This window comes from Phalacrocorax aristotelis, chromosome 1 (assembly GCF_949628215.1).
Source record: "Phalacrocorax aristotelis chromosome 1, bGulAri2.1, whole genome shotgun sequence".
Taxonomy (NCBI): domain Eukaryota; kingdom Metazoa; phylum Chordata; class Aves; order Suliformes; family Phalacrocoracidae; genus Phalacrocorax; species Phalacrocorax aristotelis.
In genome coordinates this window covers 60,651,158-60,675,406 of record NC_134276.1, presented here as the reverse complement: position 1 = coordinate 60,675,406, position 24,249 = coordinate 60,651,158, and the positions used below count along the sequence as shown (strand labels likewise).

Below are 24,249 nucleotides of genomic sequence, written 5' to 3'. Positions count from 1 at the left end.
CAAGTATAGATTTTTAAAAAAGGGAACTTAATTCACAAGACTTACACTCCTCACATTCCATCCATATATATTTTTGAAAACAGGGTTATTGACACAAAATAAGTCTTCCAAAACAGAAGTTTTATGCTGATATTACACAACTAGTTTGCAGAAACCATTTTGTGTTTCATGACTACAAGTATGGTACAAGTTTTACTAAACATCCAGAAGAATGGGGCTCTGTAACATACATGGCCAGTCTAAAAAGGTAAACTTTAAAAATGTTTGCAAGAGCTAATATAATAAAATAATAATTATAAAACGGATAATACAAAATGAGTAACCTACAGAACTAGAATTATTTGCTACAATTACTTGGAAGATAAACACAAACAAAAATTTCAAAAAAACTGTCCTTTTTACAAATAATTTCTAAAGAGTAAAAAAGATAAAATCATAGAATCACAGAATCATTAAGGTTGGAAAAGACCTCTAAGATCATCAAGTCCAACTGCCAACCCAACAGTACCATACCTCCTAAACCATGCCCTGAAGTGCCACGTCTACACAGCCTTTAAATACTGCCAGGGATGGGGACTCCACCACCACTCTGGGCAGCCTCTTCCAATGCCTGACCACTTTTGCAGTGAAGAAATTTTTCCTAATATCCAATCTGATGCAGCTTGAGGCCCTTTCCTCTCGTCCTATCACTAGTGACTTGGGAGAAGATACCAACACCCACCTCGCTACAACCTCCTTTCAGGTAGTTGTAGAGAGCAATAAGGTCTCCCCTCAGCTTCTTCTTTCCCAGACTAAACACCCCCAGTTCCATCAATCTCTCCTCATAAGACCTGCTCTCCAGACCCTTCACCAGCTTTGTTGCCCTTCTCTGGACACACTCCAGCACCTCAGTGTCTTGCTTGTACTGGGGGGCCCAAAACTGAACACAGTACTTGAGGTGTGGCCTCGCCAGTGCCGAGTACAGGGGCACGATCACTGCCCTGCTCCTGCTCCTGCTGGCCACAGTATTCCTGATACAAGCCAGGATGCTGTTGGCCTTCTTGGCCACCTGGGCACACTGCTGGCTCATGTTCTACTGGCTGTCAACCATCACCCCCAGGTCCTTTTCTGCCAGGCAGCTTTCCAGCCACTCCTCTTCAAGCCTGTAACATTGCATGGGGTTGTTGTGACCCAAGTGCCAGGACCCAGCACTTGGCCTTTTTGAACCTCATACAGTTGGCCACAGCCCATCGATCCAGCCTGTCCAGGTCCCTCTGCAGAGCCTTCCTACCCTCAAGCAGATCAACACTCCCGCCCAATTTGGTGTTCTCTGCAAACTTTCTAAAAGTGCACTCAATCCCCTCATCCAGATCATTGCTAAAGATATTAAACAAGACTGGGCCCAAAACTGAGTCCTGGGGAACCCCACCCGTGACCAGATGTAATAGCAAATGGTAAATGGATTCATAAATTGGGCATTTAAAGAGGTCAGACAGACTGTGCCCTAAAAGTGTCCATTCCTTCCCATTGCCTAGAAGTGAAAATTGCTCACATAGAGAATCTCAGTTTAGGTAGGATATGCTAGTTGTTCTGAAAAATGCGAAAAATTATTAGGAACAGTTGAGTCAGAAAAGTTAAATTTTAGGTGGATCTTGATGGGTTCATGAAAAGAATTACAATAAATGGTTAGCTGTGTGACAGCAGAGGACTGTTTTTTCCAGCAACTAATGTCATCCCATCTTTTATTGGCAATTAAAAAACAGATCCCAAAGGCAATGATGGGATTGCCTTTCAATCTACTGCCAACAAGACAAAATATGCATGGCTGCAGCCCATCAAAGTTACCCCAAACTCCCTAGCCAGTCTCATTGTAATTCCTGTCCAGTTTAATAGAAGCAAAACCAAAAGCATTTGTTCTTCTCCTGATCTCACAAACACTCCCCTCAGCTACTTTTAGTGGTTATTCAGCTACCTTGGTTTTCCTGTGAAGACTCAGTGATAGACAGACAGGGGCCACTTCTAGCCAAGGAAAGAAAGAGTAAAAAAGGTCTTAACATTCTTGTTTATGTATTTTGACTGATCACCATGAACTATGCTTATTTTTGAGGCAGTTTCTCATCTAGATGTCTCTCATTTGTTAGCCAAACTATCATGAGTTTCATATAATCTATATTATTGTCATAAATGAAATGTATCGTTTACTCAGTAAGCTGTATGCTTAAAGTTTTACATTAAATTGGTTTCACATCTTGAGTGAGAACCTTGTTTCTCTGTAGCAAGTCCCACAAATACTTTGGGTTCTTTGCTCATGTCAGCAGCTACTTTGTGAGAAATTTAGTTGTATGACAATGTATGGTCCCAGACAGAAATTGAAGGCCAACAATAGTGGCCAGAAGTGGGGTTCTTGAAACATTCTCTCACTCTGAGATCAATGTAATGTTAAAACTGGAAGGCAGTTTCTGGTCTCAAACCTTGACTAGTAGCAAATGCCCTTCAAAATGTTACCATTCTGCAGAGAGGTGTTCTAAAAGGCTGTTTCTTTTCCCTCTGAATTTTTTAAGGAACAGACTTCCTATGTAAGTTAGGATGAGTTATAAAATTAAGGAATTGGAGAAAAGAGAGTTACCAAATCGGAAGAGTGAAGATGGAAGTACCGCATTAAAATTATTCAGCAGATCTTCCACAACTGTTTTTAATAATCATTGTTAGAGCTCAAAAGTGTCTCAAAAAATTGTATAGCTTACAAATGTCCTGGAAAAATATTTGCAAATGCCATTTCTGCATGCTATAAAGACAAAAACAAACAATGACATCACTTTCTGTGTTAATGCCATTACCATAACCTTTTGATGGGTGAAATACATGACACAGCTGCAGTTTCATCAACCTGAAATAGCTATGGATAAACTAGAGTACTAAAGTAGGCATTCTAGATCAGCGCGCATCATATGCACAGGAAGAGGCCTATAGGAAATTATGTGTTTTAGTATACATACAGTTATTTCTCATTCTCTTGACACATACTCTACAAAATTCCTAATTAGAGAAGAAATTACAACGATTCTCAAAATAACACAGGGAGAACATCAAGCCATCAAAAGCAACAAAAGACTCCTTACCTGTACCAGAACAGATGATATCTTGAGAATTCTTGCACATTTCATTGCTTTTCTTCCGTGTAAGATTGCAAGTAGTTGGATACTGACAAGCTTCACCATACCAGCCTTCATCACATTTGCACTTCCCACAGTCACACTTCCCATGGCCTAGCAATGGAAGGAAAGACTGTGTCAAGTCTTTTTTTTTTTTCATTCAGAAATTGGTATTTTCTGATCCAGCTTTTAAAATAGACTCCATCATTTATCGTTTTAAATGAACATGATTAACAGATTCACTTAATGTAGTTCATCTTCAATTAAAAACAGAAATTAAAAAATATGATCTTAAATATGAAGAGACACCTGAAATCGCCATGACTTTGAAATCTAATGTATGCAATTTTGATAGGCCTACTTACAAATTCGTATTTTAAGAAGGAATGCAGAACTGTAACCTCCTGTACGAACAATGGGCTTTCTTACTGCTTTCATTTCTTTCTTATCCCCATAAGAGTCTACTGTTAACTATTATTAACACAACAAAACTCCAATCACAGAGATTCCACTCACCTCCTTAGGCCATCTGTAGGCAAAGAACAGCTAGAAACTGCAGCCTGAGGACACAGGATTAACTATTATGGTACAAACCCTGAAAAGGAGCATGGAGAGGGCCAGCTACAACAGCAAGCAGTAACTCCCTTATGCAGCAGCAGCTGCAACTCCTACCTCTGCTTAAAGGTGCAAATCCTTCCTCCTGAAGCCTCCTTTGTCTACTCGTTTCTCCAGCCCTCTCCCACCCACTTAGACTATACTAGGCTGCTGCTTCAAAACTGTATTTTATCTTTAAATATTGACACAATATTGGCAATGTAGTATATTTTGATACTCATAGGACTATATTTACTTATGATTATTTGCCAAGTGTGAAGTATCTTATAGAACTAATGTAGCTGCTCAGTCTGTTAGGACATGGCATGCAAGCCTTCAATCAGCTGAATAATACATTTCTTAAAATTTGTAATATAGCATGAAGAATTATAGAAGTAAGGGAAGTTTAAGTTTTTAAAAATTATTTAGTTTTCTTTAAAAATACCCAAATATGCAGATGAATTGACAATTTACATTATATTGCACATTAAGTATCATGTTCCACACTGAAATCCAGATGCAAATTTCTGTCACTTAATTCTTAGGCATTCCTTTACAATGTTAGGTAATAAATGTGAAAACAATTGCAAATCTTTTAAATTAGAATACCCAATTTTAGAATCACAGAATCACAGTTTGGAAGGGACCTCAGGGATCATCTAGTCCAACCTTTCTAAGAACAGCAGAGTCTAAACAAGACGGCCCAGCACCCTGTCCAGACGACTCTTGAAAGTGTCCAACGTGGCCAAGTCAACCACTTCCCTGGGGAGATTATTCCAATGGTTGACTGTCCTCACTGTGAAAAATTTCCCTCTGATGTCCAGTCGGAATCTCCCCAAGTAGTATTTTAATGTACAACTGACTGACAGATTTCCTTACAATCACTACACCTCAAAACCTGAACCGTATTGCAGTCTATTTTAAACGCATCTGTTGCCTGCAGTTGAGTCAACTGCCTGAAAATACAAGCCCGGTCTGCTGACAATAAGAAGAAATTTAAATATCTATTGTAAATAGAAAATTTTAAAGAGAAAGAGGAGTATCTTTTGTTGCTCAATAAAATTTTGTTTGCCTTCCAAGATTGTCCTAAGACAAGATACAGTTCAATAGTTGAAAAAACCATAGTTCAAAAACATATCAGAGAATCACATTAGTTCTTGTTTTAAAACAGGAGTTGCCACCTTAAAAATTGCTGAATAACTCTCTGTTGGACAAGGAAAAAAAATAGGGTATAAAATATATCATAAAAAACCTACTTTGGTGATTACTGTGCTTCACTGATAGGCAACAGCATAAACCATTCCAGAAAATGGTGTTAAGTCCTAGGGTAGCTTAAAAAAACTAAAGACAAAACATAACCTCCTCCCTCTATTTTCCTTCCTTTCAAGGATTACTTATCACAGTGACTTTGCATTTTCCGTGTTAGGCACTCCTGTGATTTAACAGTTTGATGTCTGCTGGTGAAGAAAAGATGCTCTAATAAAAGGAGGACTGATTCTCCTGTTCCCATGTCTAAACGACAGAGTAAGGCAGAAGCCACTGCTGGTTAGTACTGATGGTCCAGCAGCACTAACCTCTCTCAGCTGGAGATGCACTCACCTAACATATGGTGCATAAAGGAAAAAATAATTTTACTTAAAATTCATACACCTTTCTTAAAGAAAGTGAATGAAAGACTTCCATGAGAATAGCCATAGAGAGCAGCTTCTTGGCTTTATTTAACAAGAAAATATAAAAAACCATGAAATTAATGAAATGAAACTGAGAGATATAATGGAAGTTCTCTTGCATGCAACTGAAAGCAACTATAAGGAATTTAACTAATATGAATTTGTAAGATTGTATTAATGATTTTCACCTTGACCATCCCCCTAAAATATACTAATTTTGCCAATTGGGTATTTTTTAATTGTAAAGCAATGGCAATATTCTGCCCAAAAAATATGGGTGAGAGGACTATATTGAAATGTAGAAGGCCATAAAACTGCCTACAATAGCTTGTATAACTCACTGTATTTTCCCAACCTTTCTGAACGATTACTGTGCGAAAATTAAAGAGGGTACACATGCTTGGTTTATAGTTCACCACATCACTATGTGGAAGACCATAAGATTGTTTCTAATTGGTTTCAGATTCCTTTCAGAAAGGTTTGTGTAGGATCCCGTTTGTTGTATTTAAATTTCTGTATTCTTTAGAAAGCAAATAATATTATGAATTAGTAAATAAGGAGTAAATAGCACAATGAAACCTGCGAGGTGATATTGTAACTTCCCAGAAAATAAATTTTACCAATAAGGAGCAGACCCCAGTATGTGAGGATGTGACACTTTACACAAGAAAAGTGAGCTACAAAACCTTATTACATAGTTGGTCGAGAAAGAGATATCTCCGAGTAAGCGATGACACATTCATTCCATTTTTAAAAAAGTGGCTTTAACATGAATAAATGCTAAACATAAATAAATCAGACTTTCACTTTAAAAAATCAGAAAATAAGTGAAATAATGATGACTCAAGGAAGTACTAGAATTCCTTTAAGAAAAAGACTGTGTCTGTGGGCTGTGAAAAACTTGCAGCTTCAAACATGTGGAAAAACCTTTTATAACAAAGGGCTCCATTTCTAACTAGATGAGCAGTCACCTCAGAGAGTATATCTAGCGTATGCAGAAAGCTTGTGGGGTGGAAAATTAAACTAATATGCAAGGAAAACTGTCAGATGTCAGAAAATATATGGAGAAAGTGAGAACAGAAAATGTTAGGCAGGGTCAGATCTTGCAAAATTGCAAGTACTAAAATGTACTTTCATCATCCAAATAAAAAGAAAACAGGAGAAAGGGTGGCTTCACCAAGCAGCAAAAAGCAGTTAAGATTAAAGATAATTTACAGACAGTCCGAAATAAAATTAATATGGGGATGTTGACTACAGTACCAAATGCAGTGTGGCTAATGATGCAGACTGTGGAAATGAAAATTACTCATCTAAGATGAGAACAAAACAAAGGCATAAAACTGTTTTTAAGGAAGTGTCTAGACCAGGAGGGTGAGACCCCATAATCTCCACTCGAGGGTACTTACAATATTGCACATGAAAGGCCAGTTTAATAACAAAGAATTTTAATGAATCTATCAGCCTGGCCATTAAATGCCTGAAAAATAAAAAACCCTATTTTTTTTCTTTTAAGAAAAAGGGACGTACATGATCCAGGCAACATAAAAACAAGTGGCTCTGACCTCATGAGCTGTGCAAGGATTTGAAACAAATTATGAAGCATTGCATAGATAGAGACACTGAGGTAATGAAAAATGGAAAATAATGATTAACAGCTTTTTCCCAAAATAGACTATCAATATGCCAAATTAATCTGGCATCTCTCTTTATAAGATAACTGATATTTTAAGAAATCGAACACCGGAAACCTAGCTGATATGATCAAATATATTGGACACAATGCCACTTAGGCAAAAAAAATTATTCTGGATAAGGCACTCTAGAAATGTAAAAGAATCACAACTTGATTTAAGGGAAGGAAACAACATTAGGACCAAAAGAATAGAAGATTACTGGTGATGTTTCAAAGGATGTTTTTTGAACCAAATGTGTTTTAGTGATATTGATACAATAATTCAGAGTATGCTAGCAACATTTGCCAATGACACGAACTGGTCAGCCCTCAGTAGAAGGTGAAGATGGAAAATCATACAGAGTTAACTGGACTGACAGTCTGAAGGACTGAAGTAATGAAAGTGGGCTGAAACTAGAAATACAAAGCACGGGGTCACACACCACGGACAAGGAAAAGATGCCATAGGCTAAGGCCTCCCCAGTTGGAAACAAGAGCCTGAGAGTATACCCATGTCAGCTGTGGAAAGATGGTGTGTCTAAGTCTTTAGCTAAAAAGGGTCTAAGTTTTACCCATGGAAGATATATCAATAGGGACAGAAAATGGTAGCAAACTTGTGTTTCAAATGCTACACACAATGTATACAAAATGGACATGGGTCCAGTTTATGCTAGAAAATTACCATCAGGTCTCTAAACCTCAGAATAATGAGTCAAGTTTTCCAGGGAAACCACTTGTAGAATTTTAGCCGCTTGCAAAATTGCAATAGGCTACGAATTAAAACATATCAGCTAAAAGATGGTAATTTAAACCAGACGTTTGTTTCTGATCATGTGCTTTTGCCCTTATACGCATAACTTCGTTCTAAGTACATTCTAAAAATGCTTTCTACTACATGTTTGCATACATATAGGTCCAAGACCAAAGGCACAAAGGTAAAATCTCTGACAAAAAGTTCTGAATCTACATCTGAACCGTATGTATTCAAGGCACCAATTTGGAAGCCTGATTTCGCTGGGATCCATCTGTAATCCATCATGAGAGACAGGCACCTCTGCAGAGTGACTCAGGTCCTGTGTGGGCTGTATTGTCCTCAGAGGTTGGCTGTCTTCCTTCACGAAACTTCTGGGAACCGTACAATGATTGAACAGGATACACAAACTTAACTGGTGGGACCTGGGAGTTTGGTATATCACTAGACATGTATGCATGCAAATAAAGTTTTATTCATTTATTTTCTTTGCTTCACTTATCTATACAGTAGACTATGTCAGGTCTTAAATATTCTGACGCACCTTGAATAAAAAAGGAGAAGGACACCATCTGAGTTATAGGTTGAACTCCATCAGTTTATGAAAACAATTATATTACGTAATTATTGGGTAAACCAGAAATTGAATTTGAACATTGCTTCCATCTCTATGCGCCTACAGAAATTGTAGCTTTCAGCAGTGCTATTGCTATTTCTGTGCCTCCCACTTGAAAAGATTGTCTCCACCTTTGTACCAGTTTTGCTTCCGATACTTTATTTCATGCTAATGATCACTATGGCTGAAAGCTCTGCTACATCCTAGTGGTTAAACTTTCCATAGGCAATGCAAACAGTCAAAATAAATTACTTGTTTTGTTACCTACCATGTTTTTGCCACTAAGAGCATATGTGAATGTACACATATCTATGTGTTGTTATTATCTTGTCTACTGAGCAATGGTGGGGCACAAAAATACAGACTACTCAGAACCACTTGGCAGAAAAGAAAAATAATAAAGGACTGATCCTGAGGTGAAGACCTTGAACTGAAAGAAAGGTGACTGGGTTCAACTCTGGGATCTTTCATTTTCTGGATAACCTCTGGCACAGGACAATGTCACCAGGGCTCCAAGAGATGAGCTTAAATTCTCTTCCTCATAAAGCCAATAATGATAATTAACTTTGTCAGAAATTTTGGTAAGGACAAATTTCTTGGTGTTTGAGAGCTTTCAGATGTTATGTATGATTAGAGATAGCTAGTTTAAAAAACAAACAAACACACAAAAAACACCCAGTGACGCAACATACTATCTTTGAAATTAAATTCACGCTTTTTCTCAGTAAGATGAAAGGAGCACTCCCTGCCTAGGGGCAATTGTAAAACTATAATCATGTACTTGTTGAACTGCAAGGACCAAGCTCTTAAATAAATCCTTGGTTCATTAAGCCAACACTATTGGAGGTACTGCCTTTGGTAGAATACCTGTTTATGTGGTTGTGCATCATTAGTTATAGCACGGTAACTCTCGCCACAGAATTCTCTTACTGGAGTACAAAGATCCAGGTTGTTTGACCAGACATTAAAATAGACTCAGATATCCTCACTGTCACTTATTTTTAATAACAAAAGACCAATTATTCTATGTGAGAGCACAGTTGAAGGCAGCTCTCATTTTAAAATTGCAATTGAATCCATTTCCTACAGGCAGGTGAGATTTAGCATAAGGATGCCTCTCCATAGCATAAAGTCAGCCATCAGACGGAAATCAGCAGCTGGCATGATAATTGAATTGGGCTTATTATCATTCATTTCTAGCAACCACCGAGTGATTCATGAAGTGCTTTCCAAATCTAAAAAACACTTCATGAAACAGGTGAAGAAATATGAAGAACTTGTTATGGATTCCCACTTTAAATTGGGATGTTAGATAGGAAGGATGATTGAGTTGTAAGAGTTGAAAATTTTGGGAAAGTAAAAAAATAAAACATTGTTCTGCACTTTCAACCTAGACGAGCACCGTGAAGAAGTTTTCAATAGTTCTTTCCCATTGGATGACTTTCTTTCCTGCAGCTAGTGAAGCAGATTCTGCTGCTTTACACCAATACAAAACTAGCAAAAATATTTCACATTACACTAGCATAAGATTAGCAAAATGGCCTATTCTGTTCAGTTGTATTTGAGATTCTCAATAACTATGTCTTGCATTCAGGTGAAGTATATCTCTGAGTCTCTTCTTTCAGAACTGTTGGAGTTGCAGTTTCTGAAAAACTTCTTATGGTTTCTGAAAAAAAATGTTGGCATCATTACTTTTTTTTTGTCTATGTCAATATGCTTGAAATGAATCTCTTTTTAAGGCTGGGGTCTTGGTTGTTTGTGTTGTGCTACCTCCAATGAAAGAATTTGGAAACAACTCAGAAAAAATGGGGAAATTTGAGGGAAAACAGCTGCTTAAAGATAGTAGAACATTTCAAGCTAATTTTGCCACTCAAGCCCCTTTATCACCAAACCACTGCCTGATAAGAACTGCATCAGAGATTTTCAAAGTGACGCAGTAAGCCCAGAAGTCTTTACGGAGATAAAAAAACTTAAACCTTAATTTACTTACTCTCAAAAGGTTATTAAAAATGCAAAAATCTTTGAACTTAGAAGTTCTTATGTTAAGCCAATTTCTCTGTGTTTATTTAGGGTATTCAGACCTTGAAGTAGCCCAGAAAAATGGATACAAATATTCAGCACTGGCCTTTGGGCAGCCTGGGAGACCGACTGAGTCACGGTGACAAGGGCACACGGTGTCTGTAACACAGCTTGTCTCTCAGCTCTCTTTAGTGATTGGATTCCCCCCGCTCCTTTAAGTCCATCTGAAATGGATTTTCAGAGTTAAAATAAAAAATGGTGACAAATCATCTCAATTTAGGTTGTACTGGATACACTTTAACAACAAAAACATCATAAAAGTTGTTAAATCATAACTGCAACAGAGGAGCTGGAGAGGACGGATAAAACCAAATGAAACTACTGCATATACTTCTTAAGAAAAAGCCCTCTAGCAGATAAAGAAAAAAAATAGTCCTATTGCACTTGCTGTGCTCTGTGTTGCAGGGATTGCTTAGCACAATGCTTTAGTAAACAAATATTCAATAGTGTTCTAAAAGAAGAAAATCAATCAGAACCCAGATTACAATATAAAAAATATGCCAGAGGTGTGTGTGAGGGCATGACTATTGATGTTATTTAATTTTCACATTATAAATCAACTAATTATAATAGACATTTATATTACACATAGCCTGCAATATTATTTCCAGCAATATCCTCTTTGTCCCATGTTGGCATAAGGAACTTAATACTTCGGTGTGTCCTCCATCACCTGAGTCAACGTGATTACCGCAGTTTTAAAATCTTCTACCCATACTCCAGTGCAAGTTGTGCAAACAAGTTGATTTTAAAGGACTATGGCTGAATTGGGAGGTGAAAAGTGTATTTGCAGAAGAACATTTTAAGAAAGCAGTTAAGGTTCACATCAGAAGCATACATGATCTGTAAGTAATGTGCTCTCATTAGATAAAAAATGTTATTTATTACAGTAATAGAAATGAGAATCTATGGATCAGATCAAACAATACTTTAAAATCAGTGCCATTAGAAATGGAAATCGACTAGAAAATTAAACTGGAATTAAAAAAAATCCAAATGTTGCCCCCTGGAGGGTATTTTAGACATTAAAATGAATTAAAAAATATCAGTAGAAAACTATTTCTAGAAGCTAAAGACATCAGACTTTAAAGAATTCAAATTTTTACTTAATTTCTTTAAGATAGGGAAAAATACTAAAAAATACATTACTCTCCCCTACTGAGATTACAGTTATCATTCTCTGTCCAAAGAGGTCATTGTGCATGATTTTACTTAGTCTTGAAATTTAAAACTACACTTACTGTCAATTGCAATTCCGCTGCTGAGATTAGAGTTTAAATTACAGTAATGCTTATAAAGACTTTAAGTGCTGGCCATAGGTTGTTTTTAATGTGCACTGCTCTTACCCTGTATTTCAGAACTTCAGAACAACAATTTCTGAAAGAGGCCAGGAAGGATTTTTACTCTTTTACTTGTTCCATTACTTTAATTTTTTTTATATTTTTTCTCTCTCACTGTTCTATTAAGTACTGAAGATCAGTCACAGCAAGAGACAGACCTAGGTGAAATTGTCTCCTGTGCTCTTAAAATTTCTCTGCACACAACTCTGTGTGTCAGGTAATACGGTTATACAGCCCTTTCTACATCTCCATCTACCTGCTTCTGCTTAAACCCCAAATAAGGCATTAGAAAATAAGTTTGCAGCAAAAGTGTATTAAAACACTATAATATGAAGGATCTAATCCTATAGTGCTTAAGAGGGATGCTTAGTTAACCACAAACTTTTAAACCAGAATACCCCACTGCGGGTGTCCAGACCCATCTCTTTTATCCCTTTTCCCCATTCTGGTCAAAGGAGTTATTTTAATTTTAAATTGTCCAAATTTCCACTTAGTAAATACTAAATTATCCACCTGCTAAAGCCTAACCTTGCTTTAGTTAATAGTATCAGTTTGCACAAGATTGTACAACATTTGGCAAGTTCAGTCATTGAGAAGGCAACTGATTTTCATTTTACAATCATTTTGCTGAATAATCTAGCTACTTATCTTCATACTTTACATTTTATATCATAGTCTTTGAAATATTAATTGACATATGGTACCAATGATATATCCATTGGTATATGTCATGACTAGAGAAAGTCACAAATAACAGAATCGCAGACTAGTGGAGGTTGGAAGGGACCTCTGGAGGTTATCTAGTCCAACCTTCCTGCTCAAGCAGGGCCACCTAGACCTGGTTGCCCAGGACCATGTCCAGGCAGCTTTTGAATATTTCAAAGGATGGAGACTCCACAGATTCCCTGGGCAACCTGTGCCAGTGCTTGGTCACCCTCACTGTGAAAAAGTCTTTCCTGGTGTTGAGAGGGAACCTCCTGTATTTCAGTTTGTGCCCGTTGCCTCTTGTCCTGTCACTGGGCGCCACCAAAAACAGCGTGGCTCTGTCTTCTTTGCACCTTCCCTTCGTGTATTTACATACATTGATGAGTTCCCCTCAAGCCTTCTCTTCTCCAGGCTGAACAGTCCCAGCTCTCTCAGACCTTCCTCATAGGAGAGATGTTCTGGTCCCTTCATCACCTTTGTGGCCTTTTGTTGGACTCTCTGTGGTAGCTCCGTAATACTGGGGAGACCAGAACTGAGCACAATAAGTTAAAACAGTTTCAACAGGCTATTTACTAAAACTAAAATATTTAAATAAACTGTTAATATAAAATTTTATTAAAAGTAAACCACAAGGTTTTGAAAATGTTATCCTACTTTGTGAGGAAAAGAGAGGATGACATGAATAAGAAAAAAACCTCAAGAGAATAAAACATCTTCATTTCAGCTACTTGGTTTAAATGCACTGTGTTCTATGTAGTTTTGTTAGATTGCTTGCAAAATTAGAAAATAAAATACATTTCTTTTTTAATATCAACAAATTTCAATTGACTTAAAAGGATCTTTTGGAATTTCATTTCATGGCAAATTCTGAAATCTTTTTTGGCTACTGTTTAAAAAAATACAATGTGCAAGACATGAAAATTTCCAAAACTTTGCTACTGCAATTTAGTTGTTTCCAGTTGCAACACATGGCAAGGGTAATACACAGTTTTAGCACTTTTATGTTCTGGACAGTGCTCTGACACCAAATTGTCTTTCATAACTTGAGTCTTTTACTTGAAAACTATATAAAACCTACATTTATAAATGTAAAAAACTATGTGGTTTATTACTGCATATGTGTAATTTGTATAAATAAGTCTGTGTCTATGTATACATACACATACTTCAAGATTCAAAGACAATATGCATTTTTCCTCTACCTGTACTAAAAGGGTACAAAATATAAGAAAAAAACCCTGATAATGCCGATTAGTGGCATTTCCTTTTTCCCTCTATTGGCTATGAATTCAAATTCCCTGTAAAGTGAACAGACTCAATTGTGATAAAAATCAATTAGATATTGTGAATGATTAAAATGAAGGAAAGCACCACTCAGTTGAATCAGCTCCAGTTTGTTACCCTGGAGGTGGCACAAGTTGATATCATTTTAAATGTGATTCATGCTGTTTAGACAGATGATATAAATATCTCAGGGAGACAGAGATAAATTAGTTTTATCCATCAAAACAGTCTAGAGTCAAGGTTTCCGTTAATAATTCAATGGTTCTGTAAAAGATTCCTTACTTATTTTTAACCAAATGGTTTCTCATTTTTTGAAGAACAAAAATAATCAACTTTTAAGTAGGAAGATCTTTTAATAGGCAGAGCAAATATTCTTTGGCTTCTCCAGAAGACCGCTTTTCCATATATTACTTTCCTACTGTAGACTTCTGTACAGATACTGCACATGTCAAATAAAATTATACCTGAGATATGGACAATTCCTTTCCATGAAATAACTTGCAGCAAAGGAAAAAAATACAAAGGAGCTTCACATATTTAGCTATGTAGACACTAAAACCTGTAGACACTCTAAAAACAACATTCTTGTGGGAACGAAAGATTTACAAACCCAGCAAGTTTACACTTGTGTTACTGTGCTCAAGAGCTGAAATAAGAGTTAAACAAACCCCATTTCCTGAGCCTGAGCCGGTTTGGTGTGTGCTCTGAGTCCACTAACAAATGCTGGACCAGATACCCTTTGCTGTCTCCTTCCATGGTCCATGGCCGCACGTGTCCTTTGGGATCCATAAGCCCAAAATGGATGATCCAAAACTGACTGAAGGAGACCTGATTCATTGTGCGATTAAACAGTTGATACTTGGCTTCACCACCACCCCCCTAAAAAAAACCCAAATGCTGCAGGGTTTTTATTTTCAAAAAAAGCGGCACATAAATTTATTAACAGCTGTGCCACCAACCAAAGGCCTGCCCAGCAGCTACTTGATCTAAGCCAAACCATCAAAGGACTTACAGACTCCCATTGGCACAAGAAAAGAACCTGTGAAAACCTGAGGGCCTCCACAGTTTCACCTCTTTGGCTGTCTGCCTGTAAGCCTGGAAACCTTGGAACCGGTGTTTGTGTCAGAGCTCTTGAGGCTTCCAGCTGTGGATCTTAGTCCCAAAGACAGGCAAAAGACCCCCAATGCTTCTAGTCTCAGATATGTGTGGAAGTGACCTGAAAATCTAACGCTCAGTGGCTATTGTTTGAGAAAAGCTCTCTGAAAAGCAATTTGAGGAAAGCTCTTTTCCTTCTGGATTCCACAAATGTGAAGTTTCCAGTGAAATCCCGTTTCATTTGAAAATTCCCTGCTGTCCCTACTGCCGGTAGCACCAACGCTCTGGTCTACAGAGCTACAGCTAGGTGGTGGTGCTATGGCTACTGCTGCTCTCCACCTAGTCAAACACCATGCTTCCCACCCCAACGTCCTGGGGCTTTGAGAGTCTGCTCTGATCAAGCATGAGTGACCATGCATACAGCAAAAAAACTCTGGGATCCCCTGCCCTGCAATGTTTTTATTTCCTTCAGCAGTTTTGTGAGCCTCTCAGCACCCTGAGGGCACCACCAGCCCGCCCAGTCCATGCCCAGCCTTCCAGGGCTGCCCCCACCCTGCCCATGGCGCAAGTCCCCATGCCAGCCACCCAGGCCATTAGCCCCTGCACCATCAATGCTGCAGCAGAGCTGGTCTCACACTCCCCACAGCCCTGCCCTGCCTGGCCAGGGGTCCTGCTGAGCCAGGCCCACCCATGGGCTCACATCCCAGCCCACCCTTGGCCCGTACTCATCCCCAGGGAGGTGCCCAATGCCTGATGGCTGGGGCTGCCCCAGTGCCCCCATCTGCCCTGCTCTTGGCTGTTCTTAAAGACAGAGCTGCAGAGAGTGCGAACAGCCTGCTGGAGAAATCAGCCATGTATTGTCAGCAAGCATTCACTGCAGTGAAGTCAGGGTTTCTAAACCCTGGATACTGGAAGACATATTGTGGGAAGAGCTGCTTTTAGTTCATCACTGGGTACGTGAAGGAAGAGCAGCATTAATGGGAAGTTTGCAGCTAAATCTTAAAAGCTTAGTTACTAAACTGAAGATTTAGCTAAAGGTGATACGGTTTAAATATATTCAGTTAAGTACAAACTAACTTCAAAAGTTACTAGTGTATCAGATCACTGAAAAAAAAAAAAAGTTATTTAGGGGTAAAATTATTTTATATACATAATACATTCAAAATGAATGCAGCTGGTACTGCAGACTAAGTAGAGCACAGGCTGACACCATGAACTTTGACTGGGTGAGCTCAGATTAGCAGTAGTAACATTCAATTTGCCAGTTCTGAAATATGTGGCCAGGCTCATAAGCAGTGCCTGGCGAGGATGCCACCTGCATGCCTTTGCCTTTGTCTTAAAGCTCTCATGTGAACATCCTTTCACTTGACAGTCAAAATGACCCATAATGTTTACTTCCAAGAAAATCCTGTAAGAGGTCTGAAGGCCATAACACTGGTGAACCTCAGTGCAAACTGGATCTAGTCAGCCTGTGCTGATTAGAGGCCCACCTGACATAGCACAACTTAAGGTTGACAGCATCTGTAGAGAAATAAGATTATCTGTGCCACCCCCTTTTTCCTGCTTGTTTAATCCCCAATAAAAGGTATTTTAAACAATACCTTATGGAGTCCGAGTGCCTTTCTTACTGGAATCCATCACAAACACTAGCACAGGTGTGTTACAATTCTCTGTAGCATTCTCAAAAACAAACAAACAAACAACAAAAAAGCAGACCTTCTACAGTTTGTTGGTTAGCAGCTGGTCAAACAAGCTCACAGTAAACATGTCAGTTACATAAATATTACACGGAACTAGTCGGCTGGGTAAGACACCTCCAGAGAGTACAAAAATGGGTCTTAGATATTGCTCGCAGCATGGTAAACCTAATGCCTGAGAGGTCCAAATGACTACCCTGGCACAACCTGTACATGAGCTGCACACAGGAGAACCTATGCCTAATTCAAGCCAACTCACTGCACAAGGCGTATTTGATGACTGTGTCGTCACCAGTGAGAGAGAAACTAATAAATTTATGCTACTTCTCCTTTGCTTAGTGAGCTGGAGGGGGGAAAAGGGGACACATACTCCTAAAACAACTACAAGCCTCCCACAATGACTACACTTAAGTGAAATTTAGTAGCATCATGAAAAGTTATCATTACTCAGTAATTGTGCTTGAGGAATGACTGACTGGTGATCCAAGGACTTTTTTCAAACCCAGGATCTCCTAGAAGATGTACTTTCTTATCTGAAATAATTACATTTAGTGTTATCTATTAATGATAGATTAATTTTTAATATTTGTTATCAGAATTGTCTATATGCTTTACAAAACATAATTTCTCCATAACTTCATTATAAGTATAGTTAGTTAATTGGAATGGATAACAACTCTATTTAATGGTGTTTTTTACATATGTAGCAAATTAAGGGATGTACTTGCACATTCTTCCTACAGCTTTTGTTAAAAAGCTTAGTTTAAAATAAATTCTTTGTAGCTGTGCTTTGCACAGCAGCATCTCAACAAGAAAGCATAAACAAAGTTAATGAGTTTCCTCAGATTTAAATTAAAAACATATTTTTTCATTCTTTTGGTGAAAAAGGAAAGTTCTCTAGTAATTTATGAATCCCTAAGCCAAGATCGTAAGTATCGTTAACTGTCTCCTTTAGACTTGTGTCTGGTAGGAAATCTGGTTCATTTCTCTCCAAAATAATGCAGATGCACACTTGACACAGAAAATATAAATGGGAAACAACAGTTCCATAGCTTGGCACAGCATAGATTTAAATTATTAAATACCAGCTACTAATCCCTGAAATTGAGTCACTACCCTCTCCAAAACTTTTGTTAGTATATGGGGAAAACTCATTACAAAAACAAGAGGTGTACAAAACCAGAGTATTCTAGCATGTGCTAGCTTGCAGTAATGTTTAAAAACAAACTGAGCATTGCATATAATTTAAATAGTCCATTATTTGGGGGGAAAACACAGAGGCAATAAAATCTCTTCTTAAAAATATCCAACCACCAAGGACACATAAGAGGAGCACACCCCGGCATTCCAATGAAGAGCTTGGGTCAAAAGTGAAATATAATTCTGAGCACATGCCCAGGTTTATCCACTCTTTTCAGCAGTGCCAAATGTTAAATGCTTGTCAAGATTTATTTTGGCTATACTCTTCCCCCACTCTACTGCTAACTATTAGGTTTTTTCTTCCCTTGCTTTTTGAACATTAATCATCTCTTAATACTGTCTAACTTTTTGCTATGCTTTTAGAAAAGATAAACAGCCGTGACCTTTTAACCTTTTCAGAGATTGTGGGGTTCTTTATAAGCTTTAAGAAGAATCTAAAGTTCAGCAAAATAAAGATGGATCCTGTTTCCTAGATCGTGCCTCAGGTTGACAGTTTCTTCTACAGTCCAGCCGAATGTCCTGCAGCATCTCCTGTTGTTATCACAGTCTCTAAAGTACAGACTTGCCAATTTACCAAGTTGTATACTGGCTCCTCAGTGAAACTAAAATAGACTTCACTTTCTAAAACACGCTGTTGGGTATCTGGGAAATTTTAACCCTAACCTAACACAGATGAAAGGCTCAAATATACTGCAATTGCAGTCAGTCTTCAAAAAAGTTCAGGTCTGCATGGGTAGCATCCTGACTTCCGAAAATGTTCTAAATGCAGTGACTTGATTCAGTCAGGAGGAAGACTCAGCAAGTGGAATAACACAAGGATCAGTGAAGACATAAGGTACTCAAAACAGGATTCCTTAAGAAATCAGTGCACCTTCTTTGCGAATAGGAAGGCTGGCAGAGAGAAGTGGGGGGGGGGGGGCGGGAAGCTACTTTTTCCAGATATTCGTTCAACAAAGGTTAAGAAAGCACTCTAGATTAGCCTGGTATCTAAATATTATTAATTCCTACAAGGTCCTTCAGTTCTTCCTATGGAAACAATGCACCTGAGTTCCTTGGTTAAGTTAAAAGCTGGATCACTCTAAATTTGCCTATACTCAAAGGGAGAGAGATAGCTGGCTTTAGCAAGTGGCTTGGTTTGATTCAGATCTTCAGGAGGCCTGCTTGTTTCCTGGAGAAAAAAAAGTCTATACCAGGATGTGCATTATTCTAGTTTTACAGACCCCTAGACATTTTCCAGCTAACATGTTATCCTTTTCAGAAAACTCATCTATTTTGTCAAATATATACTAGAATCTGATTTCTTCTGTTGCCTTCTGTGAAAACTTTACATATTGTTCAATGTAAGCATTTCATCAAGATAGATAGGCTCCTAAATTAGGAGCCCCAGGTACATGATCAAAGTTGGGTGGGTGAATATGCTTAGACATTTCTGTAAAAGAAATGCTTAGACATTTCTGTAAAAGGCACAGTCGGACAACATAGGGAGATACAAAGTAATGCACAACTTTTGCAGAGTAGGCACCATTATATTATTTATTTTTAATGTCAGATAACTGAAGAGCAAAATTAAAAACTACAAGCAATAGGACAAGAGGAAATGGCCTCAACCTGCGCCAGGGGAAGTTTAGGTTGGATATTAGGAAAAAGTTCTTCACCGAAAGGGTTGTCAGGCATTGGAACAGGCTGCCCAGGGAGGTGGTGGAGTCTCCATCCCTGGAGGTATTTATAAGAAAGGTAGACATGGTGCTTGAGGATATGGTTTAGTGGTGGACTTGGCAGTGATAGGTTAGCGGTTGGACTCAATGATCTTAAGGGTCTTTTCCAACCTTAACGATTTTATGATTCTGTGATTCTACTTGTCCAGAGACACAGTGAGCTGGCAGGTGGGAACAGGGCTACAACTGTGATAGTATGCACAGATTACCATCCTTTTAAACAAAGAGTAATCAGCACAGTATTATATGTTTTTAAAATACTGGAGACTGCAATTCATGGCAAACTGAAATTAACTCTATTTTTATTCCTTGGTTTGAAATAAATTAGAGACATCTCTTAAACTAGAAGAACATAATGGATAAAAGGTGAACAGATTGTTTTATTTGCTCTCAAAACATTGTTTCAGATTCCTAGTATGAAAAGATTATTTCTAGGTGTGGGTGGTATAATTGAACTAATCAGTCCCTTTATGTTATTCTCCTTGATGCACATTTAAATGTAATGCTAATAAGTAATGAATTTAGGGGGGAAAAAAAAAATCAGTCCAAACAATTGAATGACACTTTCCATTTCTGACAAAGTACGAAGCACAGGGAAAAATAAATTTCAAAGTTCTGAAGGAATTTCAGGTGGAGTCCTGAATTCTTTTAATGTCAGGTATTTCTATAGTTCCATTGCCATATCATCTTAGCATATCACAATCTACTATTAGGCATTTGTGTGCCCATTTACATTCACAATGCCCAAAACTTGTGGGGAAAAGAAAATTACCCATTCTTTACAGATAGGGAATAAAATGTACTGGAAAAACATGTAAGACAGGTGAGATTAGCTCATGTTCCCAAGGTATTCGTATGGCAGAGTAAAACAGGCTCTGTCTCTGCACTCAGGTCATGTAAGTCAGTGGTCTTCTCCCTACACTTTGCACTGTGCACTTCCTTCTTAGATTAGGTACTCGGGAAGGAATGGAAGAGAACACCAGCATGAATCCTGAAAGCAGAGGAGGAAACAGAAGAGACCGGCCTGATGAACTGAATGGCAAAACTCAGGTTGATTTTCACGTCTGGTTTCAATCTCAAGTCTAATCATTCTGCTCATGACACATAAGTCCTCTCATCTAATGAAACTATCAGGGGATCTTCAAAAGCTCAATCACGGCAGCAGAAAAGAAGGCTGCTCTAACAAAGGATGATGGGTAGCTTTTGTTAACAGATCTTTCACATGCAGACAAAAACACAGATTCTCTGTCAGCTTTCAAAGGAGAAAATTCCTAAGAACTTTGGTGGAAATAAAAGAAAAAAAAATAATAAAGAAGAGAAAAAACCTCCATCACTGAAATTAGCGATTCAGTAAACAAGACTCTTACTGTTCTTTGAAGTCTAATCTTGAGATGAAGATGATGAACCTTTTGAAGAAGACTATAGAAAAAAGAAGGGTTTTGACTCTTTTATGTTTTGTATTGGTATCCGAGTAACCTCAACCAGTTAAAGAAGTTTCACCAAGCTGGCTAGGTAATTGAAGACTATTTTCTTCTTTTTATTTTTTTTACCTAGGCCTTCTCTTAACTGTACACTTTAGAAACATTTTGAGGAGGAAGGTGGGAGTGGAAGGTCTAGAAAAACTAAAAGGTCCCAATAAGGGAAGTTCAGAAATCAAGGATAAAAACAAGGCATTTCTGCTTCTGACTGAGACACTCTAATGGGAACTCTAACACAACGTGTATTGCAGTCATAATCCTTCTGTTCGTGCTGGTTATTCATGCCTTTTCAAGCGTGACATAATCACAAACCCATCCAGCTACAGCAAGACCTTGGCTAGTCAGATAATTAAATGGTTAGTAATAGAATTTTAAAGAAAAGACAAAAAGAAGGAAACTAACTTGGAAAAAGAACCTACTAGAGTCACAGAAAATAAGAATAATGCAATTAGCTGTTGTTAAAATAGTGTCTGGAAAGACAAAAACAACCCCAAGTTCCCCTTTCCCCCTTTTGGTAGCATAGCTTTGTGTCAAAAAGCTTTTCCAGTGTGTAACCCTGGCTAGCTTTCATACTCTGGAAAATCAATTATCACAGAAATTAATAATGTCTGCTTATTATGGATATGTTAGTTGTTCTAAGAAGTAGATCAATTTGAAAGATAGATTAGACAAGGTCAACAAATCCATGCCAACACTCTGAAACTTATGAATATGGATAAGTGTAAGACTGACAACGATGTCTTAAACCAACAAATGTAAGTGAATGACAGATCAACACAACTGTTTTGCAAATGGTACTTAAAATATTAAAATCTAAGAGGAACGTATTTCTCCTTAATTAAATATCCTCAGTCAATGGTCTCCATAGGGAAAAAAAAAAGTATAGCCTGAAAAGGGAACATAGTATTAGAGAGGGGAGGAGGGGAGAGGAACTGGGTAAAAATGTCAGAGTTGCTTTAAGTGCATAAGGACTATGGCAGTAGGGGTAGGCAGAGGACATTACATACAGCATGTGTAAGGAACTTAGAAGCAAACAAAGAAGAAATGACAAAGTCTGAGGGAGTGAACAAAGAAACTAAGAAAAAGAGGCAGGCACAGATGAGTAGAAAGTACCGGGATACAATGTGGAGCAGAAGGAACAAAACCGCAGGACCACAGGGAGGATTCAGAACAAACAAAGGAAAGAAAATGAAACAGGAAGGTGAGAAAATATAGGCAATTGTTAAAACATACTTGAAATGGAGAAGGAAGTGAAAGAAAGAGTGACATGGGGAGGAAAATGCAAAGAAGAAAAAAAACGCATAAAAAATAGCTTGCCAGAAAGAGTCAACCTTGTCAGTCAAAAGGACGAGATGCGATCACATCAACAATCAGTTCTGTCCTTGCAGAAGATATTCCCAAACAGAATGCAATTTCCCTAAAGGAAATGCCTTTATAATAATGAGAATTAACAAATCAATAGAGCTGTTTAATTTTCTTGCCAGTAGTTCAAATTCATGTTTCCTGCAAGAAATGTCTGAATGACAATCATTGAGCAAAGCAGAATCTCATTTATATTACAGTTGCCAATCAAAGCTACAAAGCTCCAAAATGTATACAACTGGGATCTTTGGTAGATACCTACGGTATAGCAGTCCACAAGAGAAAACTGAGTTAGATTGTAGTGGATTAAAGGAAGTTTTAGTCTTCAATTGAATACAAATTAGGCAAACATTTTCTGTTACCAACATTTTAAAGTAAAGGTATACGTAATAATGTGTGACGTTCTACAAAAAAGGTGTATCTTAATGAATTCAGCAAGAACACTGCTTGGTTTAATCCCAGTTAAACAGTGGATTTTTTAAAACCTTGGAAAAGCTTTAATATCAGACAAATAGAGCATATAAATCATTACATATATTTCTAATTGCTTCTACATAACCCACCCGAATGCACATATAATATTCAAACATAATTTTCTCTCATCTAGGATGACTGACTACTTGCTGGTTTGTTTGCGTTGTTTTGGGAATACAGATGTTTTGGGAATAAGGATAAATCCTTATTTGGGAATAAGGATGTCTTCCTGTGACCTCTCCAGACCTCAAAACCCATAATCCTTTCCCTTTCACTTCAGCATCCACAGCATGCCACAGAGCAGAAGCAAACACTGAACCTACACAAAATGGTAGCTAAATGCCTTTGCTACATCCACATCCCTCCCAGTGTCATACCTCTTCAATACGGGTGCTGATTTTCAAAAGCCAAATTGTGTGCATTACAGAGCGACTGTGAGTTTTGTTAATCCCAACTAAAATCAATGGTCTTCAGAGGTGCTCAGTACATCCCAGTAAAAAGCCCCCCCGAAATGTTTATTTCTTTCCCACATGAAGATGACAGCCTACGGAAGCAGCAGGGTTTACATTCTGTGGGCATGAATTATTGGTTAGGAAAAGAAGTTTACATTCATTTCAGAAATACTTTGCAGGCAAACTGTGTTGGAAGCAATTTAGCATTCCTACTAGTTAAACTGCCAGATCTTTGCAGATTACTTTTAAGTGCTGTGTTGGTAGACACACTTTGCAAAGCAACAAGTGCCAGATTTCATTCAATTTTCTGCACACAAAAGAGAAGTCCATAAATTTCTTCAGGCTTTAAGCATTCAGGAATTATAGCTGCTGCTCAGAGTGTATCTAATCATAAAATCTCTTGCACATAAATACTGTATATAATCCCTTCACATAGATGAACACGTCTAGAGCTAAACATGTGATGGGGTGTTGGTTTGTTTAGCGTTATTGGGTTGTTTTTTTTTTTTTCTCCAAATGCCTTTGGTTTTCCAAAGGAAAAGTTACATTTCATATTAGCAAAAATATTTTTCCAAACACATATTTAGAATGAGAAGACAATATATCAACATACATAGATGCCAACAAGACTGTACAGAAAATTATTTAAGAAGTCAGACTGTAAAATAGAAAATTAGTAATACAGAAATATTATAAGGACCTAACCAAGTACAAATGTTTATTGGAGAACTGAGAGTTAGAATATAAATCTAGGTAAAAAATAGTGTCTGCTAGCACAAACCAGAAAACTTGACTATGGAAAGCACCAGCTGAAAGATTATCCGTTAATGAAGTCAGGGCCTATTGAATGTAAAAATAGAATGTGAAAACATTTTAGGATGTGCATTCTGCATGAAAGTAGATATTCTGAAAGAACGAAGATCTGGAAAATACC

General features: G+C 37.8%; 1 protein-coding gene across 1 annotated transcript in view; it reads right to left on the bottom strand.

Annotated features, from left to right (window-relative positions):
• The window catches only part of ITGBL1 (integrin subunit beta like 1), a 144,699-nt gene that overhangs the window by 80,772 nt on the left and 39,678 nt on the right, over positions 1–24,249 (bottom strand). The window contains exon 3 of the mRNA XM_075090186.1: positions 3,099–3,245. Within this exon, the coding sequence (XP_074946287.1) occupies positions 3,099–3,245 (147 nt within the window). The remainder of the gene's footprint in view (positions 1–3,098; positions 3,246–24,249) is intronic.